The sequence below is a fragment of the Pungitius pungitius genome, chromosome 4 (genome assembly GCF_949316345.1).
Source record: "Pungitius pungitius chromosome 4, fPunPun2.1, whole genome shotgun sequence".
NCBI classification, from domain to species: Eukaryota; Metazoa; Chordata; class Actinopteri; order Perciformes; family Gasterosteidae; genus Pungitius; species Pungitius pungitius.
This window is the reverse complement of record NC_084903.1, coordinates 15,813,427-15,839,704: the sequence shown is the minus strand read 5'-3', so window position 1 is coordinate 15,839,704 and position 26,278 is coordinate 15,813,427. Positions and strand designations below refer to the sequence as shown.

The window sequence follows — 26,278 nt, the reverse complement described above, 5'->3', positions numbered from 1 at the left end:
ACTTTGAAGGAATCTACAGGGTCAGCGTTTCAACTACTGATCGTGTGCTCAAATGCAACAGGGTACGCATGACACAAGTTTACCCTTAGAGAGTAACTCAGAACGGGTCAAGGAGCTACGATTTCAGTATGTTCAAGTAAGTGTACACTCTTTACTGCACTTTACTGTGCACAAAGTGTGCTTGAAGAACACTCAGGAGTCTGTATTTCTGTATACCTTATGTACTACACTACTTGGTGTATGTATCTTTTTTCACATGTAGAGAATGTTTGAACTGGATTCCATGGAGACGCCACATGAATGCATTTTCGTGGATGAAGCAGGGTTCAACCTGGCAAAGAGGAGAGGCCAACGTACCATTGTGGAAGTTCATTGTAATATGCTTTTCATTTAGAATTGTTTTTCATTACTATACAAGGGAGGGGGTGGGAGATAAAAATGTATTTTTGGTAGTAATATTAGTGTTGCAGTTGTAATTGTGGTACTGGTAGTACTAGAAGTAGAAGAAGTTGTGTTAGAAGAGCAGTGTGGTTTCGACTAGGGTGACTTTAATCATATAGGATATAGGATAGATTTTTACAATAAATGTTCTTATAGAATACTGGAATTATGTATCATTTCTCAAATCAAAACATCTATGGATTAAACATACTATGCCTTTAAGCAGGTAGCGTCTTACGCAATCGTCTTACGTAAGGGTTCTATCGCTTCTATCTCTTTGTCTATCAATTCTATTTCTATGTCTGGCTCGTGAACACGCTTCCTCGCAGCCTTGCGCGTTCCTTTCCATCCGCGTGCCCGTGGTTTGTCCTGCGTCTACACCGAGGGGTTCCATCAGGGAAGAGAAATGCCGACAAAAATGATCTTAGAAACTGAAGATCAAGCCATGGATGACAACCTGGACGCCGTCGCGGAGGCTAAACGCCTAAAGGTGAGCAGCGCGAGTCATGTCGCACCTGAACGGACAGAGAAACACGTTGTTTAACAACATGTGGCTCAGCGTGCTAGCTTTGTGCTAACCGGCCGGCTATCGTTTGGGTGACAAACTTAAAGGTAGATTCATGAAGCTGAACAAGGAGTGAAATGTTATACACATATTTTAGTACGACAGGGCGTGGATTATGAATGATGTAAACTACCAATGTAATGTTAGCATACAGCGTTAACGTAGCCTATTTGATCTGTAGACCCCAGGAAAATGCTAGTAGGACAACGTGGAAACCTTAAACAACCACCCACGCCTTTGTGTATCTGCGCTCCGGGCGCCATCTGATGACGTAAAATGCAGCTGGACTCGTCAGCTGCTAGCTGGGCCTATATAACAATCTTACATTAATATATTGAAGTCGTGTTTGGTTTTCCTGTACTAATGAAACTTAAGTTCACTTACAGTGAATACTCGTAGTTGCGATGGGTCTGAAAAATAACCACCACAGGTTTCCATAGTGCAAATGAGACATAACCACAGTCCAAGTAGACTAAAGGGGTTTCTTTAAGTTAATACCAAAAAGGCGTATTGATTATTTCTTACTTGTTCATCTAGATCACAATACATTTTAATGCAAACCCGTGTTTAAAGCGATCCAATACTTCTCAATTGTCTCCATTGTAAATCGCGACCTTAAATTGCTTGCACAAAACTACTGATCAGCACGCGGCATTTGTTTATTGTTGTCGTTCATTTAAACCGCTATGTGCTATGTGTGAGAGCGCGACGGTTCGTGAGGGAGAAAGGCCACGGTTCATTTACTTATTTTTGTGTAAGTAATATGTTGTTAAATATGTTTAAACTAAAAAGAAATTACCCATACAAGTAGATATGTCTCGTTGTATTAATTTGTCCTGTTATTGACGAGCCTAATGCGCAAAGGAATTCCTCAACGAGGAAAGACGCTGCAGAATCAGCGGCGGCTTTGCGCATGCGCGCGCGACTTTCAGTCTGGACGTGACGTCTCCTTTGTAGCAACCAGATATTCGAATATATCTTCTTTTTTAAAGCGAATGTTCGTAAACGTTCAATCTTGACCGCCATAGTGACATCAATTTAAACACGTTAAACCTCATTTACATAACATTTCATAATAATCACAATTTGATGTGATCAGTAAATGACATTCTTACTCGAGCAGCTGAATTGGCACAAGCTTAACTTAATAATTTTATTCTTTCTCTTAAAGAAAAAGAACAAAGAGGCGAAGAAGCTGAAAAACCAGATGAACTTGGAGGAGCAGGAAGAGCAGCAGGACCTGGACTGTGAACCTCCAGCACCAAAGAAAAAAAAGAAAAAAGACTCCCTTCCAGTGGACCAAGTCAACGACCACAACAAGGAGGACACACTCATAAACGACATCAGTGCTGACACGCCAGAGAAGATGAAGAAGAAGGCTGAAGGAGATTCCGAGGTCAGTTACTATATTAAATATGTGGTCACCAGGTGTGTATCTTCTTACAAAGATGGCCTGGCTGTATTTATTATCCATCGAGTGGTTTCATGATCTTTCCTATTAAAAGATGAACCGGTCATGAAGGTCATACTCGGTCCATTCTGTAATATCTCAAAATGTTATTTTTGCCTCAGAAAAAAAAGAAGAAGAATAAGAAAGCAGAGGCTGAAACAAACGGACATTCCATCCCAGACACCCCCGCACCCACACCGGCCCAGTCCAGTGAAGACTCGGCCAGCGACAGCGAAAAAGAAATGGTACCACTCACAGACAGCTGTTTATCTTTTCCCCCTTTCAGGGGGAGCTAAGAGCTTGTTTTATTGAATACATGATGATGTACACAGTGATGCAGTATTAGGAAAATTAAGTCTGTGTAAATCCTTTTTTCTATGTTGTACGTTTTGGGTTTTATATTATCTGGAAATGGCCATTTTGTACTCCTTGGTGTGTTTTTTTTTACTTAAAGCACAGCTGCTCCTATGCCATGTACTGTAACAGTAGAGGCAGTGCAGTTGGTATTTGGTATTAGACCCAAATGGTGGCATGCTCCTAGAAGGTGTTTGAGGTATTTTAGGATTTAAGTGAAAACCGCAACAAAGCAACTTCTTTCATTATCGTGTTTTCAAGCATTTATAAGTTTCATAAATTTATGTTTACTTCAATTAGTCCAGTTTACATTGCCTGCTATGTTAAAATTAAAAGTCTAACTCTGTTTATTTGTTTAGGGGGAGACACCAGAGCAGAAGGAAGGGGCCTTCTCCAACTTCAGGATTTCCCAATTCACTATTGATAAACTGAAAGGTTAGCATCAGACATTTACCTTTTCATACCCCATTTTTCGATCGGGACCGGAGGTCAACTGATGCATGTTTGCTGTTTTGCCACAAAAGGGAACCGTTATGACTTATCAACTGCATCTGAGGTGCTTTTTTTTTTAAGAATACACGCATTTTAAAATATTGATTGACATGTTTCAGCATTTGGGAGTTGATTTGACGCACACAATGTTGATTAACATTTGAATTGGGTGCTTAATGAACTAAAATAAGTGATTCATTCCTAGTAGATTACCTCTTTTGTAAACAAATTAATTTAGGAGTTTTTTGTGTAGCTCCAAGGCTTTGAGGTGAATATGGAATTTCCATAACTTTGCTGCTTTTCTCCCCGACCTGTTGCCCACTTCTGTCTCACTCTGTCACCGCTCCATCTTCTCTCAGCTCGGGGAGCCACTTACCTGTTTGACATTCAGGTGAAGACATTCAATCCTGTTTACGATGGCGAGGACGTCATTGCCCAAGCCCGAACAGGAACAGGAAAGACTTTCTCATTTGCCATCCCTTTGGTGGAGAAGCTGCAGTCGGATTCAGTGGCGTTGACTAGAGGCCGGGCTCCCAAGGTACACACACACACACCAAACACTAAAACCAGCATCAGCCAGATTTTCACTATAAATATGCTCTCTGACAACGTTTGTGTGACTGAGCACTTTTTCCGCTTTTCTATAGGTCTTGGTGTTAACTCCAACTAGAGAGTTGGCAATCCAGGTCGCAAAGGACTTCAAAGACATCACCAGGAAGCTGTCTCTCGCCTGTTTCTATGGAGGCAGCTCATACAACCCACAGCGTAATTATTTTAAGAGTTCATTTATTTACATTAATATGTTTAATGTTATTAAAATGTACAGAAAATGCAGAACATGACCATGGAAAAATCCGGTTCTTGTGTTTTGATGGAGTTTCTCCTTCTATCTAGTTGATGCAATCCGAAATGGTATCGACATTTTGGTGGGCACACCCGGGCGCATCAAAGACCACCTCCAGAACAACAAACTGGACCTCTCTAAACTGAAACATGTTGTTTTGGATGAAGTTGACACAATGTTGGACATGGGATTTGCAGAACAGGTGGAAGAGATTTTGTCGACCTCATATGAGAAAGGTAAAGGGAATCTTTGTTGTGTTACCTGAAAATTGTGTGTGTGTGTGTTGTATGTTTTTATAGCGTGTTTATCATATAGGCAATGGGTTTAGACTAAATTGAAGTCTTAAATTACTGTAGCAATCTGCAGAAAATTCTGCTGCAAGCTTACAATTTGATGTCTGGAGTGCTTTGTTAGATTGGCTTCAAATAATGGTATAGTGTGGCCATGAATGTAAAAGTTTGTCTGTTTCTTTCCAGATTCCGACTCCAACCCACAGACCCTTCTGTTTTCGGCCACCTGCCCTCCCTGGGTTTACGAGGTAGCCAAGAAGTACATGAGACAAGAGTGCAAACACGTAGATCTGATTGGCAAGAAAACACAGAAAGCTGCAACAACTGTAGAAGTAAGTATGGGGTGTGTGTGTGTTAGCAGGGTGAAAACGGTGAATTTAACCAGCGTTATAACATTCTTTATTCTCAGGCTTAGAGCGCTTACAGTTGCCTGTAATCAAGGACTGTTACAGCAGTTGAGACTGTAAGATGCATAAATACATGTCGTTATTTTGCAGTTTATAATTGCTGTATTTATCATCAAAACCCATGGCTTTCTAATTGTTAGTCTGCCGGCTCGATTAATGAAAATGTCTTAACTCCAGAGTGACGCTGAGATCAGAAAGTATCCGCGGTGTAACTCAGCGGCACGTGCTGATATCAGGACTGGTTCCTGCTGCTGCTAACTCGGTGGCTTCTCTCTCCGTCTCTCTCTAGCATCTGGCCATAGCGTGTCACTGGTCGCAGCGTGCAGCTGTAATCGGGGATGTGATCCAGGTTTACAGCGGCAGCCACAGCAGGACCATCGTGTTCTGTGAAACCAAGAAAGATGCCAACGAACTTTCCACAAATGCATCCATCAAACAGGTGGACGCTCGCGAGCAACTTTACAGCTTTATCAGTATAATAACATCTAGAACGATTTTCTAAGTTTCTAATTTTCTTTTGTATGTCTTCTACCTCTTATCAGAGTGCCCAGTCCCTCCATGGTGACATTCCTCAGAAACAGCGAGAGATAACGCTGAGGGGCTTCAGGAACGGGGCGTTTGAGGTTCTGGTTGCCACCAACGTTGCAGCCCGTGGATTAGACATCCCCGAAGTCGACCTGGTGGTCCAGTGTTCTCCACCAAAGGTGCGTTGTGTTGCCAGTTGTAAGACTTTCACAACATTTTTAAAAAAGTGGTATTGGTGCATTTTAAACCTGTTGTGATCTTATGTCTTATGGATGGAAGCATTACAATAACAAAATAATTTCCATGCTTCAGATGAATCGGCCACTTCTTTCACAAAATATTTTTCTGTCTCTGTGGTCGGTGTCAGGATGTGGAGTCATACATCCATCGCTCTGGACGTACGGGCCGAGCCGGCAGGGCTGGAGTCTGCATCTGTTTCTACCAGAGGAAAGAGGAGGACCAGCTGCGCTACGTAGAAAACAAAGCCGTACGTGTTTGAATTCCGTCCAAGTAGAAGACTCAAAAGTTATACATGAAATTGGATAACGTTTGTTAAGAGTTGAGGAGCGTCGCAGTTGCACTTGCACCCTGTAGTCTGAAATGGTGTTAACACATTATCCTAAAATTAAACATTCATTGTATCCCGTTTTTCTCCCTTCAGATGTTTCTATATTGCGTACCAACCAAAATGCATTGTGTTTTGTTTCCAGGGTATCACATTCAGACGAGTTGGCGTTCCCACTGCAAACGATATCATCAAGTCCTCGAGCAAGGACGCTGTCAGGTACATCATTCTGGATGGTGATGGCTGAGTGTTGCCATATTGTTTTGAATGAAACTACTTGGGTGTCGTCTGAAGGAAGACGCATTCGTAAAAGCCAGCCATTAAGTTTCGGCTGCTATAATTTCTTCTGTATCGTCTCCAGGTTTCTGGACTCTGTTCCAGTCACAGCTGTCGCGTACTTCAGAGCCTCAGCGGAGAAGCTGATAGAGGAGAGAGGAGCAGTTGATGCACTGGCTGCTGCCCTGGCACATATCTCTGGAGCCACCAGCCTCGAGCAGAGGTCACTGCTCAACTCTGATGCTGTAAGCTTGCTTTTATCCGGGTCACAAACGACCTGCGCATACATTTTTTAGAGTCACTCGATTGTGTTAGGCTCTGTATATTCTTAACTCCACCGAACTCATTGTTTCTGTTTGTTTTTGCAGGGTTTCACCACTGTGCAGATGGTGTGTTCTCAGGAGATGCATAATCTGGGTTATGCTTGGAAATCCATCAAAGAGCAGCTTGGAGAAGAGTTTGAGACCCACATTCAGAGAATGACCTACCTCAAAGGCAAAATGGTATGTAAACACACGCATATATTCACATGGGAGATGCTGATGGGGTTTATAGGCACGTCAAAGAAATTGTTGTTCAATTTCAGATTGTGATGTATATTATAATGCGAGAGATTGTGGAGCTTCTGCTTTTTACTCACAGCAATTTAAACTGCAAAATAGGGTTGGATCGGTTTTAAATGTGTTACACCGGCTGGTGAGACCTTACTTGTTGTGGCTTTTATTCTGGAAACCCAGCAGCTACATCGACTGACTCCTGAAACACTAACCGTCTCTCCTTATTGTGTTTATAACAGGGCGTTTGTTTTGATGTCCCAGCTGGCAAAGTCAAAGAGATTATGGTGAGAACAACTTGGTTCAAGATTTTGAATGGACTGTTTATAATGTTGAAGATTAATTAGAAATGTTTAAAGATAAATCATGTAAAAATATGTTGTAGTGTTTGTCTGTGAAGTTGACAGTCCTGCTAACAGCCTTTTCACCCCACGTGATCCTTCAACAGGATGGCTGGACCGACGGTCGCCGTTGGCAACTGACTGTAGCCACAGAGCTCCCAGAACTGGAGGAGAAGCAGTTCAGTAACCGCGGAGGAGGCTTCGGTGGTGGAAACCGCGGTGGAGGCTTCAGAGGTGGTAGAGGTCGTGGTTTTGGAGGAGGTGGTGGTGGCCGTAGTAACGGGTTTCGCAGCGGTGGCTTCAACAGCAACGTCAAAGGAGTACACAAACGCGACTTCGGAGAAGCTTTTGATTATTGAAGTGCCAACCTGTGGACTGATAGGACCGACCGCCACTCATCTGGCTGGCAGGGTTTTTTATGGCCGGTCAGAGTGTAATCAATGCATTTCCATCATATGCTTTCAGATAACCAGCTTACAGTATGTCAGATAAACCAATATTCCCTCTTTCAAAATAAAATGAAAATTCCATCAGATCTGGTAAATCACATTTGTTCCAAATTGGACATTTGCTGTTTACGATTACTTTCAGTGTTCAGTTTACGAACACAGCGCCACTGGTTGTGATTTTGTGAGGCCAGCCGTGTGCCTTTTAGAGAACCCATGAGTTGAAACTCAATAAACCAAGTTGCCATGACCTGAATGGCATGAGATCAAAACCATTTGTTACTCAACCTATTGTAAACGTTTAGCATTATATGGCTAAAAATTAAACTACCGCTTGAATGTGTCATTCAGTGATTGTGTTTTCATGTTTGGGGAGTGGTGGCAGTACTTGAGCCTAATCCAAAGGTGGAACTCATTTTGACCCAACAACGTGTTACATAACTACACTTGATAACAGTGTCCTGAAGACACTGTCATGTGGTAGGCAGTGTTTCTACCCTGCAGCCCCGGAGAGTGGGGAAGAAATGGGTGTTTTAAGGATGTGCCCAAGGTCGACCTGCTGCCGTACAGTCAGCTCAAGTCTTCCCCAAAATATATTTGGGTGATTGATTTTGCAATTGCCTCTATTTAATATGTTCTGCTTCCATTTATTTGAATGAAATTAGTTATTCATTAAAAAAAGGTCAACTCGGATGGTGTTCATTCTTTTTATACGGTTGTAAAATGAGCATGTGTAGAATCGGTTGAGACGGTCAAGAGGACTGAGGAAAAGATGCTGCTTCAAAAAGCACGTTTCTGTAACCATTAAGATAATCATTTTAAACATCAGGACCTACAAGAGCCTTTTTCTTGAATTATGGATGTTAATGAGATGAAAAGATGAGTATTTGCTGCTAGTTTTATTTCATTTATAATACAGAGATCATCCACTTTTGGTTTTATAAAATTGAATTCACCAATTAGGTACCTGAAGATTGTATCACTTCAATAAGTGCCTTTTTACAATTTGTTTACATAATTGCAATGTTACCATCTAGACAACATTTAAAAAAGGAAACCGGGTTTTAAAATATGCAAGGGCTAATAATGAAATGTTGACAGTATTTGTCGCAATATTTTATTTGCAAATGTTTCATTGTTTCAAAAGTCTTAGACTGTCATTTTCTTGGAAAATCATATTTACAGATTTTATTTAAATTAATTGACAAGGAGCTCAAATACATTTATTTGGACCAAAAAATGTGGTTCCATCTCAATGTGATTAAAAAAACAAACAACTGGGGGCAAGCACATAAAAACCTAAACTACCACGATTTTCTTAATTATGTTAAGTGGGTCCTCTACATGGATGTTGTTCAATTCTATCAACCCTGGATCTAGATAATATTATCCATCAGTTTGGGCACTTGATGCATTCAACCACCTTTTAAGATACGATATGTGCATGTCTTAACAGTTGCAGTCAAACAAATCACTTGACCATTAAAGAATGCTAAAACCCTGTTATGTAGAACATAATTAGATGATGTCCTGGCACTCTACACTGGTCCACCACTAACATTCACAGAATTTGATGCTCTGTGAAAGCTGAAACGAAGATGGAGTGATGATGCCAGCCCTGCTGTTGGGGTTGCTGCAGGTGATGCCGAGGCGTGCTGGTCGCTGGCTTTCACTGGTTTCAGTGGGTTGCTATGGACTACAGGTCATCATTGCTAAACGAAAGTCCATCTTCGTTCTCCAGAGTCAAACAATCATCTTCTTCCTCCTAGCGGACAGGACAACACGTACAAAAGAAAGATTGACCCGTGAACGTAGAGTCTCACCTGCTGACACTTTCTTTGTTCAATTATTTTTGTCTGTGGCTTTGGATGTTTGGCCATGTTTGTTGTATTCAACGTTTTATACAATCACATTTCACATGTATTTTTGGGGAATTTCTGCCTGATGAGACAGCGAAAGCTCGGCGAGAGAGAGGAGGACGACAAACAGCCCGGGCTGGAATCGTAGAGGCAACGACTGACGGGCCGTCACATTTTAACTTGTGTGTGTTTTAAGTGTTAAGCTACTTACCTCAATTTTCTCTTTGTAGTTTTTCTCCGAGCTGCGATATGCAACCACGTGGATCAGAGTGTAGACTCTGCAAACAAAGACACGCAAAGATCCAACACAAGTAGAAACTATTGAAAAAATGATATCAAGAGATGGATGTACAATAGTTCCCAGAAAAGCAGAAGTAATTCCCATTTCTATACAAGTTACAACTGATTTTTCTTCATAACACAATCCAACTTAAAGGGCTGACAATTGAGAGGGTGTGAGGCACATAACAATGTTTGTTTTTGTTTGTGTGTGTGTTTACCTGTGATATAACATGGCCACAAACTGGATAATGAGAAGAATGGCAAAAGAAAACAGGAACATCAAACTGAGAGGCTCCACCTGTCAACAAAAAACAACATGCTGATTACTTTTAGCAGAAGTTACAAACATTCTTCTGTCACTCCGACGTATGCATCAAGACGGTCCTCACGTTGAGGTTTTGTCCAGTTTCAGTTCCGTTTGGAAATAACTTCGGGATCTTGATGCTGAGGACGTCGGTTCCGATGGCCTGCAGGAAGTAAGTGGCAACCACCCACAGCACGTTGATGATGAAGTACAGGAACACAGCCTTTGGGGAGGAAGAAGAATTTCATGATACTCTTTAATTTTAAGTCTGAAAATGGTCCACATCTATAGTTGTGCACTTTTTTAATGGTACATCACATAATGTTATGTCATGGACCCCCTGGCAGAGTGACACGAGTCCCTGAAGCCACCGGGTCCCACTTTCTGTCAGACAATCTGCTTTCATTTTTGGCAATAAAGCTGCTGTATATAAAGTTGTTACTGCACATCTGCTTCCACGGGAGATCACCCGAGATAGTGTATCGCGCCCATAGCATGACATCTTCACAATGTCCTGTTGTGTGTGTTGGGTCGTGGTTTTCAAATCTCGTAGTGCGTAAAGGTTTGAAATTAGAGAAGAACATCCACAAAGTTTCTCCTTATGAATCAACCAGATATCAACATCGCCTTTGATTTCACGCCTTGTGAAGTCTGAGCGCAGCTTAACAAAGTTTGCAAATTCTAATCAGAGCACGAGATTAATCAGCGATAGAGCTTGACGTGTTGTCATTACAGAATTCATGGCACATACAACAACAACAACAACAACAACAGTGACACATTTGCATAAACAATTCAAGAGAGCTGACCTTGTTGCGCAGTGACTTGAGTTCTCTGGTGATTTCCTCCGTGTGTGCTTTGGTGTCAACGATGGGCGTCAAGTAGCGTTCGAGTAACTTGTTCCAGAAGTCCTGCTCACCCTTAAAGACACACAAAAGACACACAAATAGTCCTTGAGGATTTATTTGAATAAAGATAAAGGCAGAAAATCCACTTAAGTTAGTACAATATATGTTTATCTTAAAAAGAAATAAAAGAGACAACACTGATCCGCCAGCTGTTGTGAAGTTTATGCATCTTACCTCGTCCAGGTTTTTTATTTGCGGTGCCGTGAGCGTTTTCTTGATCGCTACCTTGACTCGATCTTCTAAGTTCTCCATTTGATTGATTCTGAGGATGCGCCGAGCCTGTGAGATACAGTCAGTCAGTGATTATAATTCAACCTCTCCTTCTTTGACGGCTATTTTAAAAGATAACATTTTGTTTTATATATATCTGTATAGTATCAAGACCAAGATGGTGACAATATGAAACTCCTAAAATCTAAAAATGGATATGTTGCATTTTATTGTTATTATTACATGCTCTTCCAGAGAACATCCTAACTCCTCCAGCTTGGTTTCTGGCAGAACGTCTTCCGGCCCCACTCCACTTAGCTCTCTGCTAAGAGTGTCTGTTAACATCAGGACCAACTCCTCACACACGTCATCCGCATCTTTGTTGTTATGGAATGTGTATCTGTCGATAAAAGATGCAGAAAAACCAAAGTGGAATTATGCATTTGCACTTGCACATTTTTATCTGATACAACGGTATGTGCACACATGCAGAAACACACACTTGTTAATAAAGTTAAAACAATTTATACGTGTACACTTGACTGCAAGCTGTTGAAACTGCATATTACACTGTTGTTTCCTTATTAATTAATTAATTGAAACGTTTTATTCACGTTTCAAATGTGGATGTCAAAAAAATGTTGGTTTGATCAGTAAAAACACACTTAATAAAAACTACAGTGTACAAATGAACACATGGACACAAACAAGTTCAGTTGGGTTTGTTTTCAGTTAAATTCAATGTTCACGTTGCAAAGATTTCCAATTTTTTTGTTGTGACAAAAGCTTTATCATAGGGTTACATTTATCTTGGGAAATTATTTACCGTATTTGTTCCTGTAGGTTTCTCTTCATGTTGGCATAAGTCAGCTTCTTCAAAAATTCTTCTTTCACTGGCTTTACCCACTCTATAAGAACACGCGTGCAAACACACACACACACACCGATAACGTCATTATAGTGTGCTGTACATACTTTATTTTGCACAATGAATTGCATTATTTACAGTTAGTAATATTCAGCACAGTTGCAATGTGCTTCTCACCTTTTACAGTAAGCTCTTTTTCTCCAATGGCAGCGATCATTAAGTCGTCATCCTCCTCGACATCCCCCTGGTCGGAGAGGCTTGGTGTTATGCTGTTTTTGTAGAGTGTGTCGTCACTGCATACAGACACACAGACATTGTTTGGCCAAATGACAGCTGATGAACGTTATGACAGTGCAGGTTGCTGATGCCGAATTGACTGAAATATTTAATGTTTCAATCAATCATTTGAAGGGAGGAAAGACAAATGTATACCTGCTCACGGAAGCAGCGTCGTTGCCTTTTACTACCATCCCCTTGTGTTTGTCCCCGGGATGTTTCTTAACTTCTTCAACATCTTTTTCTGTTTTTGTATCAACTGTGGCTTCAGGCTCTGCATTTTGAATTAATGAGTACGGGTTGGTAATGCCAAGGGCAGGAGTTTGTTGGGCAGTCTGGCCTGGCATGTGAAGAAGCATCAGCTTCTCTGATTCCTGTGTTACCTGCAACGCGACGAGATGAAATGAGTGAATCCGTCCGCCTACTCATCCCCTGGAAGTCTCTGCTAACAGTACCTGTAACTTCACGTCCCAGCAACAGAGGGTACAGTTTCTGTCACACAGCATATTATGGTTCTTCTTCACCTCTCCTTCTCCCCTGACAGACAGAAGAATGATGGGCAGTGAGGAAAGACATAATCTCATCAATACACAGACCAATGCACTAACTAGTCTGGAAAACAGTTAGTCCTGCAGATTGGCTTCAGATCAATGGATGATTCAGTTGTTAAAGCTTGCTGGCTGTTTGTCTTTGCTTAACATCATTGTAAATTAAGAATAAAGTCAGGAGATTGGTACATTACTTGCTGGATTCCCTTGTGCCCCACGACACAATGTGCATGTTAACCAGTGAGTAGATGGTCAGCAGTAGGTATCCACTGGGGATACAGATGAAATACATCAGACCATAGATGATCATTCCTGGAAGAGAAAATGACACAACATAACAAAACAGCTGTTAACGAAAAGTTACATTCTAATGTTGAGGATTTAATATTACATTACTCTGTTAGCATCGTAGGAAATAACTTATGAAAAAGATGAGAATGAGGGTTGAGATGAAATAGTATAACCATACCCCATTCCTCTGGGTGCAGTATCGCTGTCACGGCGTACATGATGGCCATCGAAACCAAAAACAGGCCGGTAGGAGTCAGGAAGGTGCCCTGTACCACCATGTCACCTGAAAGCAGCACGAGGCACGTGAGTGTTTGAATTTAAGGGTTTTAATACTTATATCAGTCTGACAAGGAAATACAATGTCATAAAGAGGTTTTACCCACCAATGATAGAAAAAAAAGATGCAGTCATGAGGAATGCATACAGAATACTCATGATGGCGGCAATGGTGATCTGGTTATTGGCCTTGGCGACAAAACAGACGATGATGTAGAACACAGGAGGAACGCTTGCGATGATGATGGAAGTTGTGCCAGCGATTCTGAAGACGAACTGGAAGGCACCTGGCAGGAACAGATGGGGAGAGAGGCGGGGGGGGGGAGGGGGGAAGTTAGCAATACAAAAATGTTCTAATCCTAGTCCTAGAAGTCACCATCACAGTCCACAGGTGTCCTATAAGGAACTGGTACAGTCTTTCCAGATGTTCATTTCAATGAAAATGACAGCTAAACAGTAACCAATAACTCGCTGAACAAAAAAATATAATCTGATAATAAATGTAAGACTGGGCCACATATTGCAGCTGTAGTGATATTGTCGCTTAGATTTTGGATAACCTAACATAGCACATTTTAGATTTTTCTCACTTAGTCATTATATTCATGAAAATCTCATTGTATCAATATTTTGTGAAAGGACTATTGTTGAAACCAACAAAATTGTGATATTTATTTTTTTCCCCACATTGCAGAGCTCCAACTAGTTTTCAACAAGCAACTACATACTATACAGAGCTTGACTCCAATGATTTATTTATCATATATATGCAGAATGAATGAATTGATGCCTTCAGCGCTAACTTACTCATACCAACGTGTGATAAGGGTAACAAAATAGAGAAGAGAGAATGTTTGCTCCAGTGCAGTATTTCGATAAACCCCCAGGAGAGATTGTCTTGTAGCGCATTGAACAACATGAACCTACCTGCTATCATGAGAGTCACAGAGGCTGGACCAAGGATAGAGGAGCCGACGGTGAACATCTGGTAGAAGATGTAAAGCCTGGAGATGGATGAATTTCTCTTCACTGTTTCCGGACCACTGTGATTTAATTCATAAGAAAAAAGAAACATGTGTATAGAGACAATGCACATGTCATAATGCAATAGTTAACAGGTGACTGAAGATGTATGGTCTGTACAACTGGACCTGCATACAATCAAATCGTAGCATTTGAATACAGATCCAATCTAAGGATGCAAGTTCCCCTTTTATTATTGATTCTAAGTCCAATGATAAACATAATGTTATTGCACCCTAACCTGTGCAGAAGGTCCAGTGTATTAGCCAGTGTAGATGGTCCCCATCGTCTCCTCTGGTTATAAAACTCTTTGAACTCTTCTGGTGAGTTGGTGTATGCATCTGATGCAGCATTGTATTCCACACGCCACCCTTGTTGCAGTAACAAAGTACACAACCAACGATCCTCCCCTAGAATCACACACACACACAAGAAACAAAAAAGAGACCGACTTGGAGAGTCAAAAAAGAAATGCAAAACCATCCGAGGTATAAAAGGTTGGAGCACTTCCCAACCAACCTTGGTCATACTGCACATATTCCGAAGCTCTGGTTGCAGTAGTTGTGTATCTCTTCATCACATTATCATCCATTAGAGCTGATCCTCTAAACAGACTGAAGCATCCTGGACTGCACAGCACGGAGCCAAGCACGTGCTCTGCTGTCTTCTGTAGCCAATGGCCCACTGCATACTCAAACTTCTGGTACCACACCATGGGACCTGGGACGGCAAGCGGGCAAGCCGACGAGCAGAGACATTCACAGAGACATTCACAGAGACATTCACAGAGACATTCACAGAGACATTCACAGAGACATTCACAGAGACATTCACAGAGACAAATTGATCATCGACAAAATAAACAGAAGATAATAGGAGATAATGCTTCACAAATGTTCATTTGTGTTCAACTGTGAACTGTGTCAAGCTGTTCCCACTTGATGACCCGATGCTGAAGTCAGTCGGAACATAACAAATATGGTGTTGGAAGGATTCATTCTATGACTTTATATTCTGCCATTTCATAGTAGGACTTTGGGTGGCTTTCCTGCCCGGCCTTTCCAAATCCTGGCTAACAGATACTTTGCTCTCTCCCACTGTGTTAATTGGATCTGATGTGAACTCATAAGTAAATAAACCCAGCTCATGCCATCGTGGGCCTCCACGTTCCAGCTGAGCAGCTGCTTAGAGTAAAATGAAGGTTCCAGGTCTTGAAGACAAATTGAGACAAAACACTTTACCTTCTGCTAAAAAGGCAGAAACAATGTCCACTTACCCATGCCAGTCGGATGGATCCTACCACATGCTGCACCTACGTTGCTATACATCCTCAACCTGTCAATGAAAATAATATATGTTTAGTTACTATGCTTAAAACGTTATTTATACAGTGATACATAAGTAACAACAGTTGTTGACCTGTCTACAAGCAGAATCACAGCTTTTGGTTGGAAGTCTGTGTCTCCGTCCAGAGCCAGGATGTAAGTGTTGTCATCTGAGATGAATTTTCTCTTGTAGTCATTGTCATGCTGGGGCAGCACAAAAATATCTCCATACATGGAGACCATGCTCTCCCTCGATGGGTTGTGCTGGCGCTATAAAACATTTAAATATTTTATACCCATATGGTCAAAATAGTTGGATGTGCACTTTTGACACAAAATAGAAAACTCTTACTGTCATCTTTTGAGGGTTCTTGACGATGTAGCCCTTCCAGCCGAGTAGATAGTACATGTACATGATCTGAAAGGAATTTACAGTAATCTCATGTGGGAAAATCCAAGACCGACTCTCAATAACATTGATGCAATTCAAACAGTAAGGTCATTATCAATATTGATTGGTGTTGTTAGCAAAATAGAGCTCTTAATTTTGAAATACTAAGTTGAACATAGCAATTTGAAGACAAACAAGAAAAATTAGAAAATGTCAAGCCATTTCACAATTTCTTTGACATTTCACAGACTAGGTGAATTATTGAGAAGATATTCATAATGCTAATGAATCAGAGTTGAATAACTACATCTCCCATCAAAAGGGCCAATTGTTCAAAGAGTCAGTGGTTTTGCAGATGTAGATCTCGGGTACGTCAGCCATACAGTGTGTGTGAAGAGAGAGCAACGGGTCGTTTTTTATTACCATGACACCTACAGGACAAAAATACCACCACGACGCCATACCTGGGACCACCGTTTCTTGTTCTTGATGAGATTCTTGTCTTTTAGATGAACGTAGAGCATGTTGCCATCTGGCATAACAAACATCATCCTGCCACCGTAGGGGGTCATAATGATCGACACATCATCTGGTTCTTTGTTGGTAAACACCCTGAATGGATACAAGGTTGGTTGGTTGGATGGATGGATGGATGGATGGATACATCTAAAGATAGACAGTAAATCAATAGATAATCTCACCTGTAAACCTCTATGACCACATGGATCAAGTCAGTAACGTAAGAGTTAACCAGCCTATGTCCTGTTTCCTTTTCAGTCATGAAGGCATCATCTACATAAATGTGACACTCAAAGTCAAAACAGTCGCTATGTTCCTTATTTGGATCTCCTCGGTAGCGGTCCAGCCTGAAACAGCAACAAACAACTGTCTCATTACTGTGTGACAGGGAATAAAGAGAACTTCATTTTTAAATGCAAAACAGCAAAACGGTTGTTTGAGCTTTTAAAAATTTGAAGTTTCACGCCTATTATGGGACTTTCAATTCATAATTAACATAGAAAAAAGCAACGCAACACCGGGGTGATGTTTCACTGCCTCGTCTCATGCACACAACATCATCTTCATCATCATCATCATCATCATGTTGTACCAATACATCCCATGCTCTGACACCTAGCTGTCTGCAGTGACACGCTCACAAACCTGAACATAGAGGTGAGAATTTTCAGCATTTCATCGTAGGTCTCATGCCACATGGTGGCGCAGAGATAGATCACACATTTCTGCATGTCATCACCGCTGTGAAGGAGAGAAGAGGGGAAGCTTTAAACATCGGTTGTCACCATGCAGATCTCTCAGCAGTGAGAGCATCACTGAAATATGAACATCTTAAAGCATGCTTTAAAAAGATAATCTACTTATCAAAACATATTTTAAATTAAGCACATCAGTGACTTACTGTATCAGCACACAATTATCTCCATATTATGACTCACACAATCAAAAAATAATGAGAGAAACTCTCCTTTCAGACCCCTCTCACCTCTCTTGGTTTTGGGCTCGCGGCACCTTCATCTTGGTGTTGAGCAGCAGAGACAGGTCAATAAAAGCGGATTCATAGAGTCGGCGAACAAAGAGCTGAGAGGTTCTCTCTATGCGCTGGACCTAAGACATGGTGAATGATAGAGGCATTCAGGTACACGTCTTTACGTCCAATCTCAACATCTGATGTCATTTTGATATTTGAAGGTTAAGTTAGTTTAAAGTTTTAAGTAATAGTATTACAGTATATACTTTGAAAACTTTTTTTAGCTCATTAAGATAAATGTTGTCATTTTATCTGGAGAGGCGTTGCTGTTGACTTTTGTAAAATGTATTTGTTCAATGATGTGAGCAACGGGAAAAAAGAGGTTCGATCCTCTCCATCGCACGGAGGCGGCTGATGAAAGTAAGAATGAAAAACTCTTTTCAGAATTTTTGGCGAACTGACTCTTTGAGGGGCTTATCGTAAATGATCTGTGTGTGTGTGTGTGTGTGTGTGTGTGTGTGTGTTCATTTTGATACCTTGATCTTCCATACATAGTAGGTACACGAGACGAAGCCCGACCACATGCACACTCCCTCCAGTGCCAGCATTGAAAAAGGCCATTGCAAGTAATAGCTGTCAATAAAACAGTCCACAATCATTTTGGGAAAACATACACAGATTGCATGTGTGTGTAGATTCCTGCTCGTGTGTTATTTTGCATTATATTTAATTGAATGCATAAATGCATACATTGTAGCTGCTAGCATTGTTTGAACCTAATACAAACACACAAACATACCTGTTAAGTGAAGTCCGACAAATGCTCCTTGTGATTTCCAGTAAAACCACAGGGGTTGTGTTCTTATTGTTCAAGTGGATGAGGCTTTCACAAAACTCTGCAGCAGAAACAAAGCTTAATGTTATAGGATATTTGTAGTAAGCCAAATGTTGTTTCTTACTTTGAGGGAAGTATGCATATGACTAATTTAGAATATGTTTCACAATTCACCACATGACTAGGGAGGCATGCGTTTCAACTATCTCAATTTTGATCAAACAAGCACATTTAAAGCGAATCACAATCTTTTCCAAATGACAGGTTAAGCTCACCTGTGATGCTCCCGCTCTGTGCTCCCTGTAGACTTTGTGCCTGCGTTATGAAAAGAATGAGTCCCAGCAGGAGCACCGCGGGTCCTGTGAAACAAACTGGCAGCGCAAAACTCATCTTGACTGAATGAATCTTACAGGCCACCACACCGAACCAGTGGCACGCTGCTGAGCAGAAGGCCTGAGACAGGAGGCAAGCGGAAAATAAGTTAGTGCCTGGGGCACTAAATTCAATTTTTCAATGAAGCCTGTTGTTTTAAATTAGACATGTAAATGAGTGGCAGCAAGATCTGATTATGATTTCTGATTGAGTTGAACCTGCTGGAATTATTAAGTGTCAACGGGGTAGATTTCTAGTAGCTTTTACATTTTTTTAAGTTAAAAGTAAATGTTTGCTTCAAGGGTATCAGATTTTTTGCACATGTTTTTATCAGACATCACACTTTTTCCCACATTTCTGACCTTTAAAAATCGCAAGAGCTCATAAGAGCCCAAGCACATCATTTGTTTACAGCTTACAATGACCTGTGACCCTTTAACACCTAAAGACGAGCTGCAAATCTTTAAGTGCAAAGAAACAACTTATATGCATAGTTCATGTAAACCTACGGCGCATCCGTCTTTCACTGTTCCATTTACCTGTAGGAATAGCAGCACCAGTCCTATCTGCAGTAATTCCCAGTCCTTATCCTGCAGGTTAAAGTCTGACCAGGTGATGGATTTCTCAATGAGCACATGGTAGATTAGGTACACCGCTCCTGCGACAGAATACATGGTATTACTGATGTAAAAGAGATTTTATAAAGTACAAAAAGTACTATATGTTATAAAAAAACACATAAAATATCTTAAGGGTGTTTGATGCAGAAGCACAATATAAAAAGGGCACAATGTGTTTTGATAGGTAAACATGAAATAGAGTGCGCTGATTTGAAATAGTCACCCAGAGGAATTTTACTAAATTTAATGGAAATTAACCGCTGTATGAAAAAAGTGTTTTGTTGAGAAGAATAGACAGCACAACCCTACAAAATGGAAAGTTTTGCAGAGTTTATCACAGCTGGAGAACTTCCTGCAAATCCATCTTACACCTCTTACAGAATTCTGTTTGTCCTCCAGCGTGAACGTTGGAAAGGAGGTGATGAGAGGACTCGGCAAAACAGAGCTGTTGTTATTCACAACACAATTCAAGAGCCTGTCTTATTTTGTCAGGATGTTTTTTGTGTGTGTTGTCCTTTGATAGAGACATTGAGGGCAGATAATTACCGATCACTAGTATCCTCAGAATACTGCTGATGACAAACACAAAGTCCCTGAAACCATCCAATTCTGTCAGCGTTTCCTGCAGAGACAAAGAAAGAGACGGGAAAAATCAAGTCAGTAACACTATTTATCTACAACACGTCGAATAACCCAAAAAGTTCGACAACCAACTGGGATTTGAATCAAAACACACAAAAAAAGAATCCCTGCCACAGCTGGCCGAGTGGGCAGAACAATTACATAAAATGACAAAGTTGCAAAGATGAAACTAACATCTAATGTTTAAGGCTTGGCGTCAATAAATAAATAAATTGCATTACAGTGAATATGAGGGGTAAATTCCTGTTTGTCGGCCAATCAAGAAAAAAAGACAAGTGAAGACCCATATGAACACATGATAGAAAATGATTTTATATAAAATGATTATACCTGCATGCTATTAGTAGCTTGCAGCGGATTTTCCCACCAGCACAGAGAGACCAGGAGGGAAGCGAAAATTCCAATTCCAACGTAGATGAAGCAGTCGGCGCTCTGTCGATCCACGAATGATGACACACGCACATAGTAGTCGATCCCCAGGAGGCAGTAACCTGCAGGTTATGTGGTTAGTTAGCTGGTTGTTTTGGGAAGTAAGCTGATCATTCAGAGCTGTGTTTCTCAATGATGTCTGTGACTTTAAACGCATTCTGTCGGAGCAAGACGACTTTAACTTCACCCCATTCCTGGTTCCAATATACAGGACCAGTTAAAGATTTGGCTGCGTGTCGCGTGCATAAGTATATATAGTATATTAATAAAGAGAATTACCAGCGACTGTAAGAATGAGGGAGCAGATCGGGAACACGATTTTCCATGTTTCTCTCTGTAGTCTGTATATTATCTGCAGAATGGCAGAAACAATACAGACTCCTCCGCTGATGAAGAGATTGGTCAACACATCAAACTGAGGCATGACCACTAGCACCAGGGTCGAAGTACCAAGAGACACCAGACACTCAATGGCAAATATCTGGAAACGACACAAGAAGCCAACAACAAGCCATGTAAGATTGTGCTAAACATTTCCCCACCATCTCATTCATTGTTTTCACTATCAAAGCGGACTCTGCAAATAATGAAAATGCTTTTGAAAAACGTACAAACGACATGGTCTTCATGTTGGGTTTTACAAAGCTCTTGAAGGCACACCTCCACAGTGACTTCATAAACACCAGGATGTTGGGGAAGACCAGGCAGAAAACCAACATCAGCATGTAGAACTGCTTTTCCTTTGGGCTTCGCATGGAGGTTGGACTCGACAAGGTTGATAATACCAAGAGAGAGCCCTGTATGTTAAAGAAGAGTTTGAACAGAATACTGAAAGTGAAGTTAACATTTGTTGTGAATTATATTATATTATGTAGATATTTCTTTTTATTTGAGGTAAGATTACAGAGACCATAAAAACCTCCCTTCTCTTTTTCACTGCACTTTGCTCCAGGTGTAGTTAACAGTGAAATGCTGTGTGCAGTAATTCCATAATGTAAATATAAAGATAAACTAGCAACTTCTTCCTGATCACCATTGAAGGACTCTTTGACATAGCATAGCATAGCTTGGCCTACAAATAGCATTAATGTTGTTCATGTTATTATACAGTCAGTCAGATAGAGACGAACAGAGACATGACACAAGGGTTTTTGGAAACTATTAATGTGCAGATATCTATATATACAGAATGTTAAGACCTCAAACACTGCTGCCAGCAAGAGTTGTATGTAGGAAAAGTGTTTGAATAATCAAATAATAAGAATCTCAAATCATCCCAATCCCAAAGATTTGATGGATACATGATGAAACCCAATCAAAATAGATCAGTGTTATATTCATAATGCAACATAAAGTCCTCATGTAATACATACAATTGTCGATAGAAACCCTTCAAATGGAATAGTTTCCTTCAAACGTATTTCAGTCTGCTTGTGAGGGACACCATATTTTTATTCTATTCTCTTATTAAAGAAGATCGTAAAGATTTTTGCGTGAGGCTTCACCTTTAGTGTCAGGGACTCTATGGTGATGCTTCTTGCTCTTAAATCAGATGATGAATAGGAGAATAACCTTCAACAGACAGACGGATAGATTACCCTACCTTTGCAACGACGGCGCTGGTCAAGACGGCTAAACCAACAAGAACAGCCACCATGTACTGGGCCAGTTGGAAACATCTTCTCTTGCTCTCCTTCTCAGCTCCGATTGGGTTTAGCTGGAACGGATCCCACGTATCCCTGAGACACACAAACAACCCATAGATTAGCCTCAGCTTTCACCTCATCCATTTTACGTAATACAGGCCAAAATTCATTCCAAGATATCAACCAAGTTGGCAGAACACCAGCGAGAACCACTGGATCACAAAATGGTCAGGTACTTTGAAACATTTTAATTACAAGTTTTTGTTCTTATGCGTGTGAAAGAAATGCAGTGTGCTAGTGTAGTGGCCTGAAGGAAATGGACTGTATAGATGAGGAAATAACAAAGAGATTGATGTACGGGAAAAGTCACGAAAGGCACATTGGCATGTCACAAGGAAGCTATTCAGGAAAAACAAAGAAATAAAGACGTGTGCTATCGTATAAGGAAGATAATTCAGATAGTAAGCAAGACATGTGTAGGGTGTGGAGTGGCAGGCAGGTTGTGTCTTCAGATAGATCTGGGCCTTCGATCAATGATTACAACATTATTTTATGGCTTTAAATTACAACGTGCATTTTGTCAGTGTAATTTCGTACAATTTGTGTTGACATTAGCTTTTCCACTCATGCTCGGTGGCGTCGCTCACTGCTGTCTGAGTCGTGTCAAGTACAGAACACTTATCAGGGTGCGGTGTGTCTTCCTTGGATGAATAACACGTTTTGATCTTTGTCAAAACAACAGTTTGAAGAGCTCGGTGAACCTGCTCTGTGGTGCGTCCTTGTGTGTCTGGGGAGATGAGGCTGATACAACTTGCCCGTGAAAATATTGTAAAAGAAGAGAAAAAAGGTAAAGTAAAACAAAAGGTTTAATTCTAGGCCAACTCACAACTCATAACATTGAACGGCCACAGCACAGGTTCAACTCTAGATTTGATTGTTGACCCTGCGGTGATCTTGCAAAATACTTATACAACCAATCACAGTTGGATAACACACACTTGTCATTTACTGTTTTTGGACACATAATATTTGCTTGTAGTTATTAAAATCATGGTTTGTTGTTGAAGATATGAGTGTTTCTCCTGCAAATTGTTCTACAAATTGTGTCGAGGGTGGGGGAAAATAAATTAAGTCTATTTAAAATCCAAACCCAGAAACAACCGTCACTGTTTTGACCTCAGAGATAACAACATACAGAATGTGATTAAAACTCGACTGTATATTTAACATTTTAAATGGAGCAGCACTCCCTGAACTGCAGTCAGAATCTGCTGGGATGATATCAGCCACGGCAATAAAGAGAAGCACAGCGGGGCACAAGGGAAATTAACTGCTTCCTCAAACTGTAATTTGTTCCAAGTAGAAACCTGGTGATTCAAAGCGTAATAATATATCAATGGGTATCGCAATTTAATAAAAATATTCATTACAAATATCTCGCAAATAATTGACCTCCTGGCAATGGTTTTGGTGTAAATAGATTTAGATTGTGTGCCTACAGAGAGGACGTCGCGTGGTTTATTCTAAATTCTTCTGACTGATACGACAATTACGCAACTTTGGAACTCGATGGAATGATTAATGTTCCTGGCTGCACTGTTGAATAAAGGAATAAATTCCCCTTCAATTCTTCTTTGGTCTCCCGTAGGTTGTTATGGTTGAGCACATATAGTGACCTTGTAAGCTTTACTTCTTCCTTTACAACTATTCCACACAAAGGGACGCAGTAAAAAGCATTTCCATGGACAGACCGCTGGCCATTTCTGATTAAAAACTAGAGATGTAAACAAATTCAATTTGTATTTGTATTCATCATGAATGGATAAAGCCCCCTGAAGAGATAATAACATCTGCATCATTTGTATGACTTTGTGCACTCAAATGTCCTATTATCATAGTCTGTCTAAGATATTCTGACTATAAGGGAGGTTCATGTTATTAACTTATTAAGATTTTTCTTTCAATTTGATGAGGATACAGCTTGTTCAATGTGGTATTTTAACCCTGTGCTCTGTTGATTAAAGAATCAACAAATAATGATCATCATACAATGGAGTCGCCCTTAGCTATTTTGGTTGTTTAACTGTTTGAATTATTCATTTATAACTGAAGTGATTATTCAAGAAACTATACAAAGCATTCCCTCGGTCCAACAGTTTATTTCCTTTCTGTGATAGTAATACAAAGTCCGAAGCCAAGTCGGACACCACTAACACGTTGTACTTTCATTTTATACTACTTTCTAACTAATATTGTATGGGCTTTAGCTTGCCAATTAACCACTTGCAACATAGTTGGTCACAACAATAGACAATAGATTCCTGCTGCCTCAAAAGAAAGTGTTTGCAACAGCACACCAGTATTTATATCAAACTAGCCGGGCTCAATGGGCTACTTTCAACTGGCAAATGGATCTTAAACTCATGTAACATCTAGATTCAAGCACAACCTTAAATAAAAAAGAAAAATTCAAATTTTTTACCTGTGTCTTCCCTCTCTTTTCTTCCCTCTGTATTTGATTTCCTCCATCTTGCTTATTTACTCCTTAAGAGTCTGTTTCAAAGAGGAAAGATATTCAAACAGGAACTTTACTTCTGATGGTTAATATGTATTTTAAAGTGAAGGATTAACACAGCAAACCACAGAACGAATAAGTTAGAAGACAATGTAACTTCTTTAAATCATCATCATCATTGATCTCATTGAATCGTGTTTAAGAAAAGGGAGAAACGTTACCTTGTTCAGTTTAATTCTTCTGTTGATCTCACTCTTGGTTCATATTTCCTTCAAACTGAAATATCAGCCAACCTTTTAACCGCAAGAAAGAAGTTTGATTCCAAATACTCAAAACATAATAAAAATATGTAACATTTGAAATTACACTGATTTTGAAAGGTTTCCTATTGCCGAGTGAACTGGAAACCAACAGTGTCAAAGTCCTATGGTCATCTGCATTGGTTTGTCACTAGCTTATGGAGGAGACACCTGTGTTAACAGTCAGGACCTGCCCAGTAGGCGTGTGTATGTGTGTGTGTGTGTGTGTGTGTGTGTTCTGACCAGAAATTGTGCAGAAAGATTTGACAGATATCAAAAGGTAACCATGAGCATAAAATATCATAACCGTAACATAAGTAAGATACGTGATTTCTACCGGGGAGTTTGTGTGTCTGTGTGTGTGTGTGTGTATGTGCGTGTATGTGGTGTGACTAATCAGATCTTATCACTGACTAAAAGTCATATATCCAGTTTTTACGAGGGTCAATAAAACGGTACAAGGGTCATTTGTACTGAAATGCATACAGATGTTGACTCCTCTGCGCTGATTGTCACCAGTAGGCCTCAGCTGCTGTTTCCTCCGTGTCTCCCTCTACCCTGTTTCCCTGTTTACCTCTGTCTGTGTGTGTGTGTGCTGTGTGCATGGCTCTCTCCTGGTTACTACTCATTAACCTCACCTCCACAGTCTGCCCAGGTGCTTTACATCTACTAATCTACGCCGCAGTACAGTGTATATCAGCCGGGTTTCCAGGGGCTCATGGCCGGATGGTTGATTCAGCGACAGTGACAGTTAGGGGCAGTATTTAGTGCTTCTGAATCACTTTTTATCTCCACGCTGCATGGACCTTGCCTCCCTGCGCCTGCCAGCCCGACGCCGCCCATTATCCCCTTCTGACTAGATTTCTTCCTGCATTTGGGTCCACAACCACATCCCTTGACGCACTCTCTCTTTATCTCATTCATTTGATCTTTCGCTCTCTCTCTCTCTCTCTTTTGTTTCCTTGATTCCAAAAAAACTGTAAAATTAGCAATGACACAACTATGTCAAGTTCATTTGTTAATAACCTGCAGGGATGTTTTAATGATGTGATCCTCTGTTTGTGACATACAGTTACGTGCTGTGCAATGTTGAGCGTCTGCTGTCGGCCTGATGACGGAGAAGCCTCTGAGGACGAGGGGCCTTGGGTTTCCGATGAAGCCAGTGGATATCCAGGATAAGACTTTGTTTTCCTCGCGGTCTGTTTTGAAACGTGATGCAGGAGACGTGGAGTTGAGAGATGGGGCATACAGCGGGGTTGTTGCATAAGTAGGGAGTTTACAATCCAATTTGAAACCAATAAAAAGCCAAGTCTTTGTCAG

At 40.7% G+C, this 26,278-nt stretch overlaps 2 protein-coding genes across 2 annotated transcripts; one reads left to right on the top strand and one right to left on the bottom strand.

Moving 5' to 3' along the window:
- The first annotated feature begins 770 nt into the window (after positions 1-770).
- Positions 771-8,243, top strand: ddx21 (DEAD (Asp-Glu-Ala-Asp) box helicase 21). Its single transcript, XM_037485547.2, has 16 exons — positions 771-931; positions 2,178-2,402; positions 2,579-2,701; positions 3,170-3,245; positions 3,662-3,840; positions 3,950-4,067; positions 4,197-4,382; positions 4,623-4,768; positions 5,133-5,282; positions 5,386-5,547; positions 5,736-5,855; positions 6,079-6,152; positions 6,295-6,454; positions 6,578-6,712; positions 7,006-7,050; positions 7,212-8,243. The coding sequence occupies exons 1-16, from the start codon at positions 848-850 to the stop codon at positions 7,461-7,463; spliced, it is 2,235 nt and encodes a 744-aa protein (XP_037341444.2). The 5' UTR covers positions 771-847; the 3' UTR covers positions 7,464-8,243.
- A 191-nt stretch (positions 8,244-8,434) lies between these two features.
- Positions 8,435-25,117, bottom strand: chs1 (chitin synthase 1). Its single transcript, XM_037485534.2, has 35 exons — positions 24,881-25,117; positions 24,627-24,697; positions 22,102-22,237; positions 21,110-21,295; positions 20,778-20,979; positions 20,400-20,560; positions 19,974-20,049; positions 19,347-19,465; positions 18,711-18,888; positions 18,400-18,496; positions 18,137-18,233; positions 17,616-17,737; positions 17,276-17,371; positions 16,813-16,977; positions 16,576-16,723; positions 16,073-16,138; positions 15,815-15,990; positions 15,672-15,730; positions 14,915-15,115; positions 14,637-14,805; positions 14,300-14,415; positions 13,480-13,659; positions 13,275-13,379; positions 13,000-13,117; positions 12,713-12,794; positions 12,414-12,640; positions 12,159-12,274; positions 11,940-12,021; positions 11,357-11,513; positions 11,078-11,182; positions 10,805-10,915; positions 10,081-10,218; positions 9,910-9,989; positions 9,621-9,687; positions 8,435-9,315 (listed from the first exon to the last, which is right to left on the bottom strand). Exons 2-35 carry the CDS (start codon positions 24,671-24,673, stop codon positions 9,247-9,249), a joined length of 4,254 nt encoding a protein of 1,417 aa, XP_037341431.2. The 5' UTR covers positions 24,674-24,697; positions 24,881-25,117; the 3' UTR covers positions 8,435-9,246.
- Positions 25,118-26,278: the final 1,161 nt, after the last annotated feature.